This window comes from Colletes latitarsis, chromosome 6 (genome assembly GCF_051014445.1).
Source record: "Colletes latitarsis isolate SP2378_abdomen chromosome 6, iyColLati1, whole genome shotgun sequence".
Taxonomy (NCBI): Eukaryota; Metazoa; Arthropoda; class Insecta; order Hymenoptera; family Colletidae; genus Colletes; species Colletes latitarsis.
The window spans coordinates 24,534,073-24,553,361 of NC_135139.1; the positions used below are offsets into that span (position 1 = coordinate 24,534,073).

Sequence of the window (19,289 nt, forward strand, 5' to 3'; positions counted from 1 at the left end):
TCCACAAGGTCCCATGGTGTAATGGTTAGCACTCTGGACTCTGAATCCAGCGATCCGAGTTCAAATCTCGGTGGGACCTTATTTTTTCTTCATCGCTGTTTTTTTTTTTATTATTTAGCCCTATTTTTACAAGCATTACATCTGAGTACACAAAATGTTAATAATACTACATAATACTACGTGTATACAAATTCACTTATGCTTTTATATTTAACAATTACAAATTAAATGTGTCGTATGAAAAAAGAATACAACTGCTAATAGAAACATATTTTTGTTTATATAATTGATAACAATTGAAGTTAACTAATTTAGTTTTCCAAATTCTTTAATATACAGATATCAGGGGTGTCGGGTACCCAAGTTTTCAGGTTCAGGTCGGGACCCGAAAATTTATGGTATTCAAGGATCCAAAGTCGAACTGTTTCCTTTGGTTGCTTTGCTTTGATTTAAACAATTTGACTTCAGTTACATAAAATGTTTAAACATTTACAAATCTGAAAGACAAATGTAAAATCACAATGGCTGTGCCTTAGACTGGAGGGGCAAGTTTCCTTTGGAAACATGCCCTCTTTCTCGATTCTCCGAAGCTGCCCGAAGTAATTTCGGACCGCCTCGTGAGAGTCGAGAGAGAAAGACTCACATTTGCCTTCTCGCTCTTGATCAGTTTCGACAACTTTGAAAGCCATACGACTGTTGGTGAAACTTATAGGAACTTACTGTAGAACGTATGCATATAGAACCACAAATGAGGTCAGCAGTAGGTTGCTCTTCTATGCGTCTATAATAACCGTGCTCATTTCTACGAACTCGAGCGAAAAACTGACAAGTGGCCAGAAGATTAAATTCTAACTGGAATTTCAGACAACCGAACGTGTAAACTTAAATTGAACGTGTAGTTCGCTAACTCGCTTTAAATTTTTAATGATCGAAATAAAAATTAATTTAATATAAGATGTCCACACGGTATATGAAAAAAGTGTACGGAGGTGATGCGTTGGCCGAGAAAGATAGTGAAAGCGAGTCTGATATAAAAAATTCGATAATTGGCGACGTTAAATCTAAGACATTTAATGTATTCGATGTAGTACGTTACAAATTCTCTTTTTCAAACCTTTTATCATTTAAGAGACATCGTAAAGCTTTCTCTTAAACACCTTAAATATACACTGTGCGATGTACCAGTTATTTTTAATAATATTGTCAAATTTCTTTGCCCTTAGTTGAATCAGAACTCGGAAATCGATGAGAGTGAAAATGAAGAACAGCAAGTTATTGAAAATAGTTGTTCGAACGAAGTTAAACATAAAAAGAAGAAAAAGAAGCAAAAAAAGTTGAAAGGTATGAAGCTAGATCATGTTGTTGATTCTAAAGAGACAGAAGATGTGGATGAAATTGACAGATCAGTAAGGGAAGTGAATGAGTTGCTTGGAGAACCACTTCCGAGTTGTAGTTCACAAAATACAAACAGTTTCCAATGGACCAAACAAACATCCAAAGAGGATACATTATTGGTGCAACATAAACATTTAAACCCTTATAATGAGCTTAAAAGAATTTTTGGTAGAAAAACGATACAAGCAAAACAAAAGTATGTTCAATCCAGAGTGTTCGGCCACCTCTAGGAAAAATTGTAACGGGAGATTCTATAGACCAAAATAAGACGAAAATTAAGAATACCAATATGTTGATTGAGGGTTTGTTAAAAGGTTATTAACGTTTAAAGTTCCTCCTGCAGAATAGCTGGATGCACGCGACCTTGGTTCTCATTCAGCATAAGAATCTCTGTCGACTCACTGATGTATCGACAGCCTTACAGTTTTGTGAGTCAACAAATTGGTATTCTTGATTTTCATCTAACTTAGGCCTCTAGGATTTCCTATTAAAATTTCTCCCAAAGGTGGCTGAACACCCTGTATAAATTATTTTACAAAAATACTTGAAAAACAGAAATTATAATTAACTCAAACCTAACCCAGAGGTGGCAGAACACCCTGTATAAATTATTTTACAAAAATGCTTATAAAATAGAAATTGTAGCTGGATTTGACATGGTAATTATTTAACTTTACTAGCAATAAAAAAAATAGGGGTCGTTCGGGTCACTTGAAGAAGACCTGGTTAGTTTCTGCTAGGGATAACTGGTCACCAATCTATAACACGGGCCTTTCAATGTCTTTGGATCATGATGCAAAGTCTACCAATAATGTTCAATACTTTGTATACGAGCATAGCCCCTTTTACAGACAAGTTCAATTAAAGTTTTTGAAAGCTGTTGAAAGCTCGAATCCAGAAAATATTCTCGTATGTTACGTTTTTTACTTAATTAAAATAATGAAAAACATTGGACAAGAAATGTAATTTCTGTGTCTTGTTCCAGAGAATAACAGATGTACATTCTTATCATGTAGATACATTATTACAATTAGGAGAACTTTGTGTACTAAAGGAAGATTTAGCTTTAGCTGCAGAATTCATTGAACGAGCACTGTATTGTCTGGAATGTGCTTTTCACCCACTGTTTAACTTAACAACTGCTACCTGTAGGTTGGATTATAGGAAACAACAAAATCGTGCTTTGTTCATAACTTTGTTCAAACATCTTAATTTTATCGGCGGGCGTGCATGTTATAGGTGAAAACAATGAAATTCTCAATGCTTTCCCTATCTCTTCCAAACTTTCTTACAAAATTTTTTATTTCAGAACAAGTTTGGAATTTTGTAAATTACTATTGTCGTTTGATCCAGAAGGTGATCCCTTAGCTGTGGTTCTCTCTATTGATTACTATGCTTTAAGAGCAAAAGAATACGAATGGTTCATAGAATTTTGCAATCTGTGGGATAGCACGAGAAATATGACACAATTGCCAAATATAGCATATAGTTTAGCTCTGGCTCATTTTTACACGGGCAATCAAATTGCTGCTAATGAATTTTTACAGAATGCTTTAATAATGTATCCAGGTGTATTGATGGCTCTGTTGGATAAATGTAGCATACAAACCGATGAAAAGGTACTTTTAAATCATTTTTTAAAAGAAGTTTAACGAAGTTTAATACAAAATTGAAAGTTGGTTAACAACGAGAATAATTTTCTAGGTACGAGCTCACGATTTCTTTAATAGTAAGGCAGTTATTTCGACGTCACCAGCATTAGAAAAGTTGCAAAATTTATATGTGGCACGTAGTTTCCGTTTATGGAAAGACGCAGACCTTTTACCATGGTTATGCGAAAACGTGTATGCTGCATTAAAACGAGTTGATTCTAAAGACCGTTATGTCAAGTACTGTGAAATAAAACGGAGTAAACGCTATCAAGGAGAATTGCCAAAGAACATTTTAAGACATATTATATTGTCTGATATAAAAGATGTTATTGTGAACGTTGAAGAGGTATATAAAATTTCATATACATTGTTCTTACTTTAAATATGAAAATTTTATCCCTAGTACTAGGGAGAGACTATTCTTTGTCCTTAAAATTTTTATAGATACAAGCAAATGGATCTGTATTCTGGCATGATCCTCTACCACCTGTGGATAGCATTGATATTTACAAAATACCTGTACCAAATGCAGGAACAACACTACCAAGATTAGATGTTTTGTCCGTTTTTATTTCGTCTTTATTTTCCGCTAATGAAGAAGTTCTAGTTGCTGCTATAGATAGTATAAATTTATTGTAAGTATATATAATACTAAAATCGTATGACAACGAAAGTAGTTGCGATAAATGGTATCGTTATGTTTTTAGTTACGGTAACAACGAACAAACTTAAGGTAAAGTAAATTTTATGATATATACTAATAAATCGAATTGAAATACAGAAATTCTCCTTACAAGGTAATAATGAAAATATTAAAGTTTTAAACATAATCATGTCTCATTTAATTTACAAAAAAATATGTAAATATAGAAAAGAAACTGTATGATAATAAATAAACTGTATTGTTACAAAAATGATATGCAGATACTATCTTACAATCATCTCGTAAGTGCCGTCAATGCTATAATATTTTATACGGGATAATGTAAATTATTCTATGAACGTGATTCATTAAAAAATGAATTATTATTTTCCAATAGACTTGTTTTATGTACATATCTATACAATTGCGTTGTATTATAATTTTATCAATTATTTTTAACAATTTTTGCTAATGGAACGTTACCTTCTCTCTTTCATTTAATCTATCCTGTTTCTTTATTAAATGCAAATATCTTTTCTTACATAATAATGTAATAATCAATGAGCATGAGAACATCTTCGTGTGCGTTTGCTAGTATAATACTAGGCATTCCCCGTAATTCTTTCGGTTAAGAATTACACGGTAAAAACGCCCAGTTTATATTATAAAATGTAGCCTCTCCGTAAGTGAAAAAATTTGAAGTCAAATAAATTATTAACAGAGTCGTTAATGACGTTAAATTTCGACCGTTGGTCCATGTAATGATGGTTCCTGAATACCAGTTGGATATTTCATTTTTTTTACACCATACTGTGAAATATGGGGTTATAACGACATATTCCAGGACCGTATTCTTGATAAGCTTTTTTAGTGTGACAAACCCTGTAAAATTCAGGATCACCTGCTAATGCAGCGCCACCATACCATACCGCGCAACGTTGTCGAGAGTGCGATATAACATGAACGTCTATAGGTTTTGGCTAAAATAAAATGTACATATTTCTATATTTTTACGACTTCATGAATTTCTATATCGTATCTAAACCGACCGATTACGAAATATATATATTACCGTAATATGACTTCCACTTAATGTTTCGCTAAGTTTAAGACGTGCATCAACAATTCGTTTTATATCACGTTGTAATCGTCTACCAAAGTCTTTGAACATCGTAGAACCACCCGATAATACAATATTATTGTACAATGGTCTCCTAACGTCTATCGGGCAATTTTGTATCACGTCGTTCACGATTTCGCTTAAGGGTGTCGTAAAATCTGGATTAGAGAACTAAACAAAATGTAATAAAATGTGTAATTAAATGTAACGATAGGATTATTTAAATGTAAATTTAAATTTAAATGGATATACTTCTGGATGAAAGAATATCTCTGGTCCAAGAAATCTTTCGTATCCGACGTCTACAACGAAAGGCTGCTTGGTAATACTGTTGATACCTTCATATTTTTTTATCTTAGTAGGATCACTATCGTATTTAGCAAACTCTTTTGAAATATCTGGACATATGTAACAATACTTTTCTTTTATTGCTTTAGCCGTTTCTAACGATTGTTCAGGTGGTATTCCGATTTCGCGTTCTCTTAATAAACTTTGTATAAAATATGTAATGTCACGTCCAGCAATAGGAATGTGTTTTATACAGCTACCAATGACAAAACCTTCTGCCTAGGAGGTAACGCGAATTGAATATTATTCTATGTGAATTTGTATTTTATGTTTCTTTTTAATTTCATTTCTTTCTTTATACTTACAACTGGAATTACGTGCGTTACTCCATCTCCGCTATCAACGACAACACCTGTTAACGTTCTATCTTCTACACTTTTAGTTGCCCAGGAGGCAGCTATTGCCAACATAGCTTGTACTCCAATATAAAGACCTGGTACATTGAACGATTCGAACATTATCTCTGCAGTGTATTCTCGATTTTCGGGAGTGTTTAATGGTGGTTCTGTAAGTAGAAAGTAATGATCCTCAGGTTCTGCCCTGAGGTACTTAAAAATGCATTGTTGCAGGAATTTTTCCATTAGATCCCAATCTTCTACTAGCCCATGTCTAACTGGATACTAAACAAAATTGAAATTTGTTACAAGTACAAAACAGTTAATCAATAAATGTTAGCATCATATGTTTCATAGATGTTTAATAATACATACTTTTACAGAATATCCAGTGGCTTCAAAAGCTTCATCCCCAATGTAAGCATCTAAATCTTCAACACCTTTAGTGATCCTCCTGGCATTGCTATCTCCAACTTTTGCTGTTTCTTTAATAGCAATTGCGGATGGTATCATAAGCTGAGGCTCTTTATTGCCAGCAAAGCCCAGCTTTGTGTAGCTACAAAAATGTAAATGATTATAATTTATTTCTTTATTAAAAAAGATACAAATAAACAGAAAAAAAAACTCATAACTTTCTTTTTTTCTAAAATTCTGAGATACTCAACGTTATCACTATTACTGATTTTAAAATAATGTTACATTTTCACTGTAAATCGATCCAAGATATTAATCGATATATCTAAATTTTATATTTTTATCGATATCCACGAAATTCATGTCAAGCATTATTTAAGTGTGCTGTTTATACAGTGGTTGTACGTGAAAGAAAACTGCAGTCAGTGACACTGATTAAGTACGAAGAATTCAGCATTATGTCAGTGTTTATCTGACGCATAAAATGTCATGTATCATGAGTCACATCCTAGCCTATTTATTTTCGCCGGGGGTAAATAAATTTTAAATTCAAAATATACTCACCCTGTGCCTACATCGATTACACACGCGGGAAGACGGCCGAGCATTGTGTTCTTTTCGTTTCGATCGTTTTATTTCAACAACAATTGACACTCTCAAATTCAGTTTTTGCTAGTTTCGATAAACCACACCTCGCTTACTGATATAAAGCAGAAACACACTGTAAGACGTGTTAGTCGTGTAGAGCAGTTGCTAGATGGCAGATCGGTGCCCAGAGAAAACTGCTCCACACTTACGCGCGGTATGCACAGCCACGTATACGTGAGCTTCGGTGCTTTGGATCAGTGTAGCCAGATTTGGTGCAACTGAGTGCATCGACAGCGACGCTAGTAACGACGAACTTCCTTAGCGTCTAACAGAGTGGTGGTGAAAGCCGACTGTTGACGTATCTTATCGCACGAGCCATGTTTTTCGGGAAATAGAGAAAGAAGGCAAGTGTGAGCCTTTCCTTCTTGATCTTGAACAGCTGAAGCCTGTCCTCGCGTCAATGGCATACAATTTCGAATCTCTACAGGAATTTTTATAAGCAAAAAACACCATAATGAAAAAAAATTTCTTTTTTATACACTTGATGCACTCAATTGTGCCAAATCTAACTAATTGCGACTGAATTTTTATTATCTGACATATGCATATACCATGAACAAGATGCAGAATACACCTACAGAACATTAGCAAGGTGTTACTGTATTTCATTAGGGAGTTGGACGGTGAATTAAGTTTGCTGTATCGTAGAAAAATAAAATAGGGAGTTAGGATCATCAATGTAAATATATTGTTAGAGATACTTCTGAAACAATATCAATATATAATTATAAAAGAATTATAAGAAAATATACAAAATCTCTTTCCTATACTATTGAAATTCTCATAATCTATATGGCATGTTTGCATGGCAGTGAATTATGTTATGAACTAAAAGATTTAATGTATTAGTTTGAGTAAAGAGACTAGTTAAATATCTTTTTTCTCAACTTGCATATATACAGATCGTATGGCGCTTATAGTTCCTCTCGTTTGTTCGAGTTATTTATGTCATTGGCATTGAATACAATCTTGGAATTTTCTGTATCGCTAATGTATCCATCTTCACCTGTATAATGCGTTGGATGAATTAATAAAGGATTTGTAGACAGTATTATCAAATTTCGTTTTGAATAGTGTGCTTTCCAATCGTCCCTGTATAGACAAAATATTCTTGAAAAACTTGTACATCAAAGAGTTTTGTTATTCTCGGTATGTATTTACCTAGGATGAGCGTCGGACAATATAGGAAGATATTCATCAACGGGTATTAATTTTTTCAGTGGGTTTGCTTCTACAAGTTTTCTTGCACCTTTTGCCGATAAAATGTATCCTAATGTCCAATAACTATAGGCGGCACGAACCAAATTTTTTGATCCTATGATCGAAGATTCAGTTTTTTCTAATTTCTTTCTTCCTAAATACCTATTAGAAAATATTATGTTTACGGCAGTTTTAAAATATTAAATTCATTGATAGAATGTTTTACTCACACCAAATCCCAATCAAGTTGAAGATTATCAAGTTCTGTTAAAATATAATTTACTTTTTGTCTAAAAAACGGTTCAAAACGAACGTCGTCTTCTAAGACTATGACTTTTTCGAAACCATTTTCTAATACCTAATAAATTATCAGTCATTCAGTACAATTTATAATTTTTTAATATATCAGACTAATGTAATTTTACTGTAAAAGAAAAAGATTTGACCAAACTGATTCATTCCTCCAATTTCATAATTACCTTGTTCCAAATAGTATAATGACTTAAGAAACATCCGACTTCTCCCATAGTCATTGGCCTGCCGACATTTTTCTTCTTATTATTAATCGTTTAAATCACATTCATCTTCTGTTGTACTTACCGATCGTGATAAGGATCAGCATATTCTGACATCATTTCTATTCCCACAGTGTTCAGTACAGATTGGTTTAATGAACTAAATAAATATTACAGATTTATTTTTATTAAAATATTGTTACTCGCAACATTATCTATATGTGCGTAACCATTACGCATATTTCAACTTACCTACCGTCAATGGCATCGATAGTTTCCGCTCGAATACCAAGTTCTTTAAAAAGACGATACATTCTATCGCGTCTCTCTGGCCTTCTTAAAAGATTTATCATATAAATATTATCTACATGTAGTGTATCTGCGACAGGGTATTGCACAAATTGTTCAAGACACGTCGACAATGGAAGGTAATTGCTGTTTGCTAAAAGAATACAATTCATGTTATGAAACATATATATATACCAAGTCCTATTACAAAGTTTTAATATAATTTTATCCCTTATTGTATTGGTTTAACTTACCCAATATCTCTGTTTTAATATTGGTCAGGGATTGCAGATCCTCTGCAATTGTTCCTCCTTCTTCTAAAGGAATCATGACAAATCCATAAATATTGTTATTGCAAATAAACAATGGCACGTCTGTCGAAAACACAAAGTGTTTATTAGGAAAAGTGTAAAGCAAAAAAAATCGTCAAAGATCTAACATCAATTTACCAAATTTTTTGGCACTGATGGCAAAAGTTATAATATCGTCTATAGGGCCGTCGTATTGGTCCAAATTATTTGGATCGTAAGTCAACCCATCAGAAGCGTATTTTCTTAGATCTATAAGAACCGCGCTGTAAATCATAGGTACGTCAAAACATCCAGTTTCCTCCCGAAACAAGATCTGGTCATATCTGTCTGTTCTGAGATAGTAATAATTGCTGTTCATTCCCGCCCAAAAATTACTGTACAATCCGTCGGATTTGAGTAATGGTGCAACGACAGTCAAATTTTTTGAAATCAACTCATCAAGAGTATTCGGATTTGTCAGAAAAATATCTGCGTCGAGCATCTAAAATTTAATAAAAAATTTAGGTAGCAAAATTAATATTAATAATTGTCGAGAAATGGAATCATTTATTGCAAAAATGATGGGATGTGGATATACATATATATATATATATATATATATTGGCGCGTAATGTGTGTTTTGGCGCGTAATGTCGGCGGTGAGATTCGGAAAGTTATTCGTAAGGATAGTTTGTAAGAAGCATCTGTTCAGGATCACGTTGGGTAAGTAAATCAATAAATTGGCTACAATTTCGTCCCATAATGTACATACCCAAACGAAATCTGCCCACATATTACTTCCCGCGTTCAGACCCCTTTCACGTAAATTTATTACGTGTAGAAATCTTTGTGTCGACCAATCGGCAATTCCATTTTCATCCTCGAATCCGTTCGATTCTTTATCGAAATTTATTTCAATTCCGTGATACTCATTACCTTTACTCTCCAACCACGTAGATAATATTTCAATTGAGTTATCGATATTGTTGTCACTGTGTATCCTTAAAGAGAGTGAAACATAATTTTCAATAAGAAATGACAATTTTACTGACATTCAAACATGAACGTCTAACGGGGACTTTTTTTACATATATTCTCCCAACCGAAATGCAAATTCAATTCAAATTCTGAACGAAACATTCTGTTTCATCCGTTCGCGGTAAAATTACGCGGTAAAAATTCGCGGTAAAAATTCGCGGGCAAATTTGCCGGTATAAAGGATATGGCACAATCCACAGACAATTTGTAATTAAAAGGTGATGCCAATGAAGTTGAAAAGACTCGATAAGAGAAAACGTTTTTGAATAATACAAAATATTTATTAAAATACGACAGGATACTGTCCACAAGTATACACTGTGTTCTTAACCTTTTAATAATACAAATTATGAATTATTACTCGTTACAATTACGACTGATATTCTTCCGATTAGTCACGAGAAATGTACTTGCGAAACAGTTTATTCTACATTAAACTTGTGACAATTACTCCTTGCACGAATTCACTGCAAAAGTGAGGTTATGCTAGATACACTTACCACAGATATATTCGATCTTTAGGATAATTCAATTGTTCCAAAAAGGTTAAGAAATATGGTAACGTATGTGCTTTATTTCGAACTAAAATTGTTATAAACACTGTTGGTTTCTTCGTATCACTGTTGCTAGTCACCGGAAACGTAATAAACAGAATAAAAGGTATGAAAACGATATTCCCTAATCTCATTTCTTACGTTATTCGTTTCTTATCTTTTTCGTGTTTAACCGTTATTAATTGATTATAACAAAAAGCATACAGGAGACATTAAATGATTAAATAAGCATGTACACGTTTATTCTTGTCTTCACTATGTCGTTTATTACTTTGTCTTTCCTGATCAAATTTTACCACCCACGTTAAAAGAGCATGTAGTCGGTATAATAGTAAACTACCTTTGCTAATGACAGCGATTTACGATCATTTAAATATTCAATTTCGTGCGACAATTGTAAAACTTTACTTTATTTAATGAATATAAAGTATTTCCCTTTTCACTTATAAATAAATTTTGGTACCATTTATTTTTTCTTACAACTGTTACAAATATAAAACTTAACAAAATAATGTTTATAGAATATACAATTTCTGAATTATTTTACAAAATATGTATATTTCAACTACTTTGCTCTGCTACTTGTTTTTTTGTTAAGGATTTTCTTTTCTCAGTACATTCATCTTTTGGTTTCATTTTCGAGGAATAACTAAGACTAGATTTTTCAAACTCCAATATCATGATACCCAAATCTCCGCTATATCTATTCTTGGCCACCTGTATAGATAAATATAAATTTTCCAAGTAATTAATTCCAAGTTGTATACTTAATCAATTGTTAATATTTCTTTTCTCTTATATGCATACTTGTAAATATTTTTTGCCTCGGATAGATTGAAGTCTCTTATCTTGAATAATAAGCACATTATCTGCTTCCTGACTCGCTTTGGCGCTTCCAAAAATTGAAGAAGTTGTTAATTCTCCTTCGAAACGCTCTTTTCTTGGATGTATTATCATAGTTACATGACAATTGTTCTTGGTGGCAAAATTTCGAAATCTCGCAATTATCTCATCTTGTTTCCAGAATCTAGAATACAACACTATTATTCTACTTAAAAAATTTTGTGTATGACTGTTTCAATACCTGTCTAAATGTTTAGTATCCTCTGCTGTTCCCATCATGAACTGGACATTATCAATTACTACATGAGCTATATCATGAACATAAGTAGCATGCTCAACTGCCTGCAAAAAAAATACCATTGTTTTATTTTTGATTTCTTAATTCTCTTTTTACGTCATAGATACGATCCAAAAAACACTATATCACTGACAGCAAAATAGAGAATTTGCTTTGCCAATGTTTTACATAAAAATATTGCAAAGGATGCGCGTAAAAAGAAAATTGAATATAGTGCACTTGAGCATATACCTACATCCATCACTACTTTAATACTTTGTTGGCCATGAAATGTCATAAAATAAATTGGTAATTTTTCGAAGGCATCCGCATATGAATCAAAATGTTCAAGATGTTCGTCCAAAGGTACCCCCACCATTTGTTGCAACATTGTTCTTGCTAATCGTGAATTCCTTATTTCAAAGCTACCCCATAAGGTATTGATACCTTGCATTGCTAAATCTAAAGAGTACTCGCTCATAAAAGTTGTTTTACCACTTCCTAATAAAAAAAATTACTATTTATAATTTTAATATTAAAAATGTTATACAAATCATATTACACTTTCATTACCTGTTGGCCCTGTTAGTATTGTGTATTCTCCTCTTCTGTGACCCTTTAGTATATGATTCAGAGTTGGATATCTTTTCCATTTCACACCTTGTACTTTATCAATATTTTGTAAATCGCTTAATATTTCTTCCCTGAGTTCTTGGAAGGTAGTTATAGATTTGTGCCATACAGACTGAGCATTCTGAATAATATTTTTTAAATCATAGCCCATATCAGCAGCTAATTTTGGTCGAGGTTGGAAAGTTGTTGGTCTCACAAAATAACATCGTTTTTCACCTAATTTTTTCGCGAATTGTCTAGCAGTATACCAACTTATTTCATCATTTCCAAACCATAAAATCAATTTCTTGTAGGATTCCATATATGGTAATAATTGTTGGGGCAGACTTTTCAAATTGTACGGAAGACAAATAATTACATTTGCCGATTTCTGTGATGCCACGGCTAGCAAATCATCTATGGTTCCTACAATCACAGCAGTATTATCATTTTTACTATTTTTGTTTTTGTATTTAATGCATCCACTGACCCCGGATGTAGGAACTGTTTGCTCTGCTGTTACACTGGCTGTAAGGGACTTATATCCAACAATAGAATTGTTTAGCCCTATTAATGGAAAATATAATGTATTGGATGTCTTTTCATAAATACAGTTTAATTGGCTCATGTCTTCTTGCGAAATATGCTGTAACAATGATTGCATTTAAAAATTATGTTATGAATAAAGAATTCAATAATTTTATTTATTTCCTTACTGGAAATGAAAAATTGTTGAGAAGCATTTCATATTCCTCCATGGTCAGGTCCTTGATATTTTGGCAGCTTTTCTTTATATCTTCCCATTTATTATCAAAATCTTCCCATTGCGAATGTGCTTTTAATACATCGAGTTCTTTGAACTTTTCATTCGATTTTTCTCTAGATAAAAATTTGTCTAGTATGTCCCAGGAACCGGTAAATTTACATTTAACACACATAAAGTATCCTACAATTATAATTTTATAATTACTCGAAATTGTTAACTTCATATTTTAATGCAAAATTATTTTTATAATAGCTATTTAAAAATCTTATTGACCTGTTGTTTTATTTACATAAAGCTTTGATTCTTTCTTTACATTGTTGCATATAGGACAATCTACTATAATACACGTATGTCCATCTATTACGGGTAAACATATTTGTTTGAAACAATGTTTCAAATGTGACACAGATACATTATTTACAGGCTCATTGGTGTCTAGATGAACATTACGTCTATGAATGTAGCCTCTAATTTGTTGCTTCTTCTTTTGTGCCAAAATTCGTACAAATAATTTAAGATACATTTTAAAACATAAAAATAACTATTAAAGATCTCTTAAATAAAAAGTTACAATCATATTTGCGTAATTCCTTGAACTCATTGTTTATTGCACAATAGGCTTCCTTAATTCTAAAGAAACGTCTCGAGAAAACACACGAGAACAAACGCCGGTAACTGATTCCACGAGGAAAATAGAATCTGCATTTCCTTTACGCAAGCTAATGCACAAACACGTGTTCATGTACTCGAAGTTCCGAGTAGCTTCGGGGATTCGAGAAAGAAAATGAATGTAAGTTTTTCTTCGTCGTTTTTAAAATACCTCCAATCGAGTTGCCGGCAAACTGCATACGATTTTTACCGACTCGTTTACATCTATTAACAGCAATTTATTGATTTGATAACCTGTAACAAACACAGTATTTATGCTAATTGGTATTTCTGTTACACGACAATTAGGACTTTGGAGTTTTTTTGAGAAGGAGAGGATGCTTTGACGTGTCATATTCTTCTTAAGTGCAATGAATTAATAAAGAAAATTCTGATGTACAAGAGTTCTTAATTGCGGTATTTCATTGCAGAAATTTTCACGTAAGTTCCAATTGTATAAATACTATGTATTGTAAAAGGAAAGAAAAATTAATGCGAGTTAAGAAGATCGTGGTAACATTTTTAACGTAAAATTACGCGGTAAAAATTCGCAGTAAAATTACGCGGTAAAAATTCGCGGTAAAATTACGCAGTAAAAATTGGCGGTAAAAGTTGGCGGTAAAAATTGGCGGGCAAATTTCCCGGCATAATCAGAGACAATTTGTAATTAAAAGGTAATGTCAATAAAGTTGAAAAAACTCGATAAGAGAAAACGTTTTCGAATTATGCAAAATATTTATTAAAATACGACAGGACACTGTCTACAGATACACATCGTGTTCTTAACCTTTTAAAAATAAAAGTTATGAATTATTACTTATTACAATTAGACTGTTAAAAGAAGTTGTGATGTACAAGAGGTTTTAATTGCGATGAATTCGTTACAGAGGTATTCACGTAAATCCAATTGTATAGATACGATGTATTTTAAGAATCGTGATAACATTTTTAACGGGAATGAGAACAGTGTTCAGTAGATTTTACATCATTGTAGCCATATGAAGGCTGACTAAAATATCTGATACAAGTCGCAATTACTTGTAAGACTGATTTTTCTCTTTTTCTTCAATACCCTTGATTATTCAAGGCATTACAATTTTTGTTTTGTGCTATATTTCTACAGTAAGGCATTCGAAATCGATTATTAACAAAGCAATATACATTTTATTATATATTTTACATATAAATGCATGTTAAATAAATGCAAATATAATACCTAATTTATTTGAAAATATAGACTTTTTTATGCTACATTACATATATTAATAGCATCTTCTTACAGTAGTATAATTATGTTTTTAATTAAAAAATGAGAGTTTATTTACAATGAATAGTTACATTTTTATGTGTACTCATTTAAATTTACATTCAATGCCAATCTAAATAATGCTTAATTTAATTTCTAATTTAATACATGTTTGTTATAGACTTTGCTTATATTCTATTACAATCTTTTATTATTTAATTTTACGTCATTGCACATTTACACTATTGATATTTCATGGATGGTTATATCGAAGCATGTTAAATGTCAGGTACACGTATCTGAATCTTTTTCTAAGACACTTTACTTTGATTTGGTGGATTGTAGAATGAAAGTTTAACATCTTGCCTATGGAAAAAGTAAAATAGAAAAAGAATTTATATTTTCAATTTTATAAAAAAATAAAAATTCATGCTACAGAGCAATAAATAAGATACTTTTGTTTAATATTATTGTTTTAGCTTTCTTGTACTTGAATTTTGTTATTGCGTTGCTTAAATTGTATAATTTATATTGTCAAATTTTAATGTATACTCTGCAGATATAAAAGATAAAGTTTTATATTACCTTTCTGTAGTATCATCATTTGTTTCATTTGCATCTGTGAGAATACCAATTTCATATACTACTGCTTTTATGACATATCTGTAATATGAAAAAAAATTTTTTAAATTAGATAATCCGACATTGAAATACATACAACTGTTGAAACTATTGCTCCTTAACAAAAATATTTGATACTACGAAATTTGAAAAATTATAGTTTTCTTACAAATTGTCATCAGCTGAACTATTTGTTGAATTGTTCATTAACATTGTAGATGTTGTACTATAATCTGTATCAGACACAGGTAATGTTACACTTAATTGCACTGATAGATACGATAGAATCAATATCGAGCAAATCACTCGAGAAGTTTTAAAATCTTGTTCAATTTTACTGTTACACAACATTTTTAGCAGTACTTCTCATTTCCAAGTGGCGTCTTTTATAGCAGATGGTGCTGCTTTATTAGCACCATTCCCCCTTTTTAACTTATAGGTACAACGTATGTCATTATATATATTTTCATCTTGTTCATAAGTGGGAATGGAAAATTTGCAAGAAGGAAGTCCTAGCAAATAATGCACATTGGATATTGCAATAAGATATAGAATGTAAAATTTAATGAACATAATTTGTACATAAAATGTACTTTGAAAAGTTTTAAACTATTTGATAGTTGATATAAACATTAGAATTAAATTCTTAAACGAAATACAATTTAGGTTTCCAATGTTTTGTATAGATAAGTATAAATATATATTTAAATATTAGTGATTGAATTAATAATTTCTCAAATATATTTTACATTTTAATAATACTTAGTATAATGGATGTGTAACCAGAACGAAGTACATGGAATATTTTTCTGAGAAGCTGCAATGTAATATAAGCTTCTGTACTTATTAAATTAGCACCTAGATGCGAATAAAGTGCTTTATGCGACTCATGTTATAGGTATATACATATTTTAAAACAGAAGAGTGCGAACACTTGGAAGACTATTTTTAAATTACCAGAGAACATAAATAAATATTTTCGCAAAGCGATACGAGACAAAATTAGAAGTCGTTATAATGTTTACTTTAATTTAAGATTATTTGTAAATATTTAATTTTATGCATTGTTTTACATACATAACAAGCTGTTATTATGTGAAAATATTCTACCTTCAATAATTTTTAGTAAATCTACTCTTTTAAAAACAGTTGAGATTAATTCAATTAAGTCTAATTAAAATTCAAGATTAGAAATTAGTGATGGAATTTTAATTGATTATAGACGTGAAATATTTTTAATATTAATGCTTCCAGTGAAAATAATTTATTGCATTACATTCTCTCTTTTTATTTTCCTTTTTTCTCTCAACCCTCTCTTTCTTTCTTATTTCTAGAGGTTGAAAATAATTATCAATTATACAAGTCATAAGGACTGAAATCATAATGTAATAGTAATGAATAAAAAAGGTTCTGGTGTATATCAGTTATGATTATGGTTTACATGTGTACATCTTGTAATAGTGATAGCTCTATTTTAATTATTCCATGTAAACGTAAATTGATCTGTCTGGTTTATTAAATGAAAATCGACGTTTAAAATACGCGCTGTTTAGATTCTAGAAAATAGTTTACACTACATTCGCTAGAGGTGCTAGTGTCAGCTCTGCATTGGTTAGGTTATATACCGCATTTGTGAGAATTCAGAACGTGTAGTAATGTTATTATATATCACGTATCGGGTGGGATCAATTGTATAAATTTGTATCAGATGATGCCAATCATGGATCCAGATCAGAGACGGAAAATGCTCTCCGACATGGATATTGCGGTAAATTATTATATTTAAAATCAGTTCGAATTACGTGCGATTTTCTTTCCGGTAACATTATAAAGATAGTATCAATAACAATGTTACATTGTATTGCGATACGAAACTAAAACTGTTTTGAATTAGATTGAACAGTTATTGTTAAATTGTAGTTTAAAAATTTACCACCGGAAGCTAAGGAAGCCTATAAGCATTGTATGGGCACAGATGCAGTTTATAAGTCGGCTTTACCTACAGCATTAGCATTAGCAGGTGTCACGTTTGGGATAAGCAATGTGTTTAATTTTGGAATGCCAGGGAAAGTATGTACAGCTCTTATGGGTTTCCTAGGATATACACTAGGAAAAGTACATTATTCTATGGAGTGTTTAGAAAGACATGCACCTTCCGTGGCAAGCATCATAAGGTCTGGTGCATTTCCTAACAGAAGGTATTATTTATTCGACAAATACAATGCCTTTTTGTTGTTTATAAAATGATTTAATGCGCATTAAGAATCACATCATGTGATAGGTTTGATCAAGAAAGATCATTTGTTGAATCTTCTGACAATTTGATAGAACAGGAACCAGCATGGAGTATTAATGATACTTTTGACAATAGTAAGTCCGTATTATAAGGAACCAAAAATTTAACTAACCATTCAATTTATTAATTTTGTTTCAAGGCAATCAATTTGATGGTACAAGTAACGAATTTGAAGAAGAGTTATCGACAGACAAGCCACCTAATCCTAAGCAGCATATAACTTACGAAAGTTTAAGGAAGCAGAATAGAGAAGAATACAATAAAAAATATGGGTATAGTTTATTTTGAGCAATTAATTAAAAAAAAGATATTTTTTTTTACAAAAATTACTTAAATCTTGGGTCACTGTGCATCAAATTTTGATCGTATAATACAAAGAGAGGTCCTTTGAGTCAATAGGTTAAATTTAATTTCTAGTATTACGCGCGTGGTTAGAGAGAAGCCGAAACGAGAGGAAGAGTTAGAAGAAGATACATTTTTTAGAACTGAGACCAAGGAGAACATTTGGGGTTGAAATAAATGGTATGAGTTCAATGAATATACAATGTCTTTAGAATTTGAATACAAAGTGTTTATATATTGTACTGTGTTATCGATAATAAATTTCGTAGATAATTTAATCTGGTATAAAATGTAGTAATACGTGTTATTACTACATTTTCATTGCGTATATTTATCGTTAATATTTCAGCGTAAGTAAATTGAAGTAATTGCATCGGTAAAAACTTTCCTCACTCTATTAGCGTAGGAATACAAGAGTGCGAAATAATTACTGTGAAATACTGTGTCTATTGAAATTCTTTTTATTAAAAATAAGAAAGTAATGCCACACAGTCGTTATTCGTTCGTTGTGAATGCACGTTGCGTGCGCATATAGTCGGAAGGAATTGGGAACATCGAGCATGAGTGGGATACAGTTAGTATTCACAGCGACTCGCGTCTGCGCAGCAAGTGGATACCCGACCTAACTGTATCTCACTCATTCTTGCTGTTATTTGCTCGCTCTGACTGTATATTTACGCAGTATTCGCGGCGAGCTTTTGGGGTTGTACCGCCGGTGAATACCCGGCTTGAAGTATTTAGCGAAATAAAATCTTTATTCGATCGTGTCGAAACAAAGAAACAGGTCAAACGAGAAGGTAGTAGCTAAAAAATAGGAGAGCATTTAATGCAGATTTGTACGATAGAGCACAGTTCACAAATGTACAATGTTACATGTATGTGTTGTGACAAGCTATGGTGTCATCTTACGATCACCTTGGCGTGCCCAAGAGAATTTCACTTCCCTCTCATAATACTGTTGCCGACATCTCTTCCCTATACTTAATGTACGTTAGCTGGCTAATAATTGCTGTTTGGTATTTGCTACATTCTCCTATCGGCAATTGAATCGGCATGTACGTTCTTACAATTATTCTTTCCTGTTCGCGTAGGCGCGCGCGATGCCGAGTTCTGATCCTGATATTCTGTTCAGGTTAGAGCCATCGTTATTTTTATTTGTCAATGTATGTCCGAACTAAATACTTGAAACTATCAAAGA

At 32.0% G+C, this 19,289-nt stretch overlaps 6 protein-coding genes and 1 non-coding gene across 7 annotated transcripts; 3 read left to right on the forward strand and 4 right to left on the reverse strand.

The window, feature by feature from the left end:
• The first annotated feature begins 7 nt into the window (after positions 1 to 7).
• Positions 8 to 79, forward strand: Trnaq-cug (transfer RNA glutamine (anticodon CUG)). Its single transcript has one exon. It is a non-coding gene; the product is annotated as a tRNA-Gln (tRNA).
• Positions 80 to 769: 690 nt separating this feature from the next.
• On the forward strand, positions 770 to 3,929 carry Nulp1 (Nuclear localized protein 1). Its single transcript, XM_076766627.1, has 8 exons — positions 770 to 1,087; positions 1,224 to 1,591; positions 2,076 to 2,304; positions 2,381 to 2,634; positions 2,705 to 3,014; positions 3,100 to 3,393; positions 3,492 to 3,682; positions 3,755 to 3,929. The coding sequence occupies exons 1-8, from the start codon at positions 956 to 958 to the stop codon at positions 3,777 to 3,779; spliced, it is 1,803 nt and encodes a 600-aa protein (XP_076622742.1). The 5' UTR covers positions 770 to 955; the 3' UTR covers positions 3,780 to 3,929.
• Positions 3,930 to 4,054: 125 nt separating this feature from the next.
• Arp3 (Actin-related protein 3) lies at positions 4,055 to 6,699 on the reverse strand. Its single transcript, XM_076766628.1, has 6 exons — positions 6,472 to 6,699; positions 5,869 to 6,049; positions 5,464 to 5,778; positions 5,063 to 5,377; positions 4,763 to 4,981; positions 4,055 to 4,670 (listed from the first exon to the last, which is right to left on the reverse strand). The coding sequence occupies exons 1-6, from the start codon at positions 6,513 to 6,515 to the stop codon at positions 4,491 to 4,493; spliced, it is 1,254 nt and encodes a 417-aa protein (XP_076622743.1). The 5' UTR covers positions 6,516 to 6,699; the 3' UTR covers positions 4,055 to 4,490.
• Positions 6,700 to 7,225: 526 nt separating this feature from the next.
• LOC143342589 (glycosyltransferase 25 family member) lies at positions 7,226 to 10,574 on the reverse strand. Its single transcript, XM_076766639.1, has 10 exons — positions 10,387 to 10,574; positions 9,621 to 9,849; positions 9,008 to 9,350; positions 8,813 to 8,932; positions 8,523 to 8,712; positions 8,356 to 8,430; positions 8,235 to 8,292; positions 7,986 to 8,113; positions 7,717 to 7,917; positions 7,226 to 7,647 (listed from the first exon to the last, which is right to left on the reverse strand). Exons 1-10 carry the CDS (start codon positions 10,572 to 10,574, stop codon positions 7,470 to 7,472), a joined length of 1,710 nt encoding a protein of 569 aa, XP_076622754.1. The 3' UTR covers positions 7,226 to 7,469.
• Positions 10,575 to 10,999: 425 nt separating this feature from the next.
• Mtdna-helicase (mitochondrial DNA helicase) lies at positions 11,000 to 14,023 on the reverse strand. The gene is made up of 7 exons (XM_076766638.1): positions 13,212 to 14,023; positions 12,889 to 13,118; positions 12,134 to 12,818; positions 11,817 to 12,061; positions 11,525 to 11,625; positions 11,248 to 11,467; positions 11,000 to 11,157 (listed from the first exon to the last, which is right to left on the reverse strand). The coding sequence occupies exons 1-7, from the start codon at positions 13,459 to 13,461 to the stop codon at positions 11,002 to 11,004; spliced, it is 1,887 nt and encodes a 628-aa protein (XP_076622753.1). The 5' UTR covers positions 13,462 to 14,023; the 3' UTR covers positions 11,000 to 11,001.
• Positions 14,017 to 18,385, forward strand: LOC143342590 (uncharacterized). The gene is made up of 6 exons (XM_076766640.1): positions 14,017 to 14,027; positions 17,162 to 17,221; positions 17,374 to 17,651; positions 17,735 to 17,823; positions 17,889 to 18,021; positions 18,167 to 18,385. The coding sequence occupies exons 2-6, from the start codon at positions 17,162 to 17,164 to the stop codon at positions 18,261 to 18,263; spliced, it is 657 nt and encodes a 218-aa protein (XP_076622755.1). The 5' UTR covers positions 14,017 to 14,027; the 3' UTR covers positions 18,264 to 18,385.
• Positions 14,979 to 15,804, reverse strand: LOC143342591 (uncharacterized). The gene is made up of 3 exons (XM_076766641.1): positions 15,623 to 15,804; positions 15,418 to 15,495; positions 14,979 to 15,198 (listed from the first exon to the last, which is right to left on the reverse strand). Exons 1-3 carry the CDS (start codon positions 15,802 to 15,804, stop codon positions 15,144 to 15,146), a joined length of 315 nt encoding a protein of 104 aa, XP_076622756.1. The 3' UTR covers positions 14,979 to 15,143.
• Positions 18,386 to 19,289: the final 904 nt, after the last annotated feature.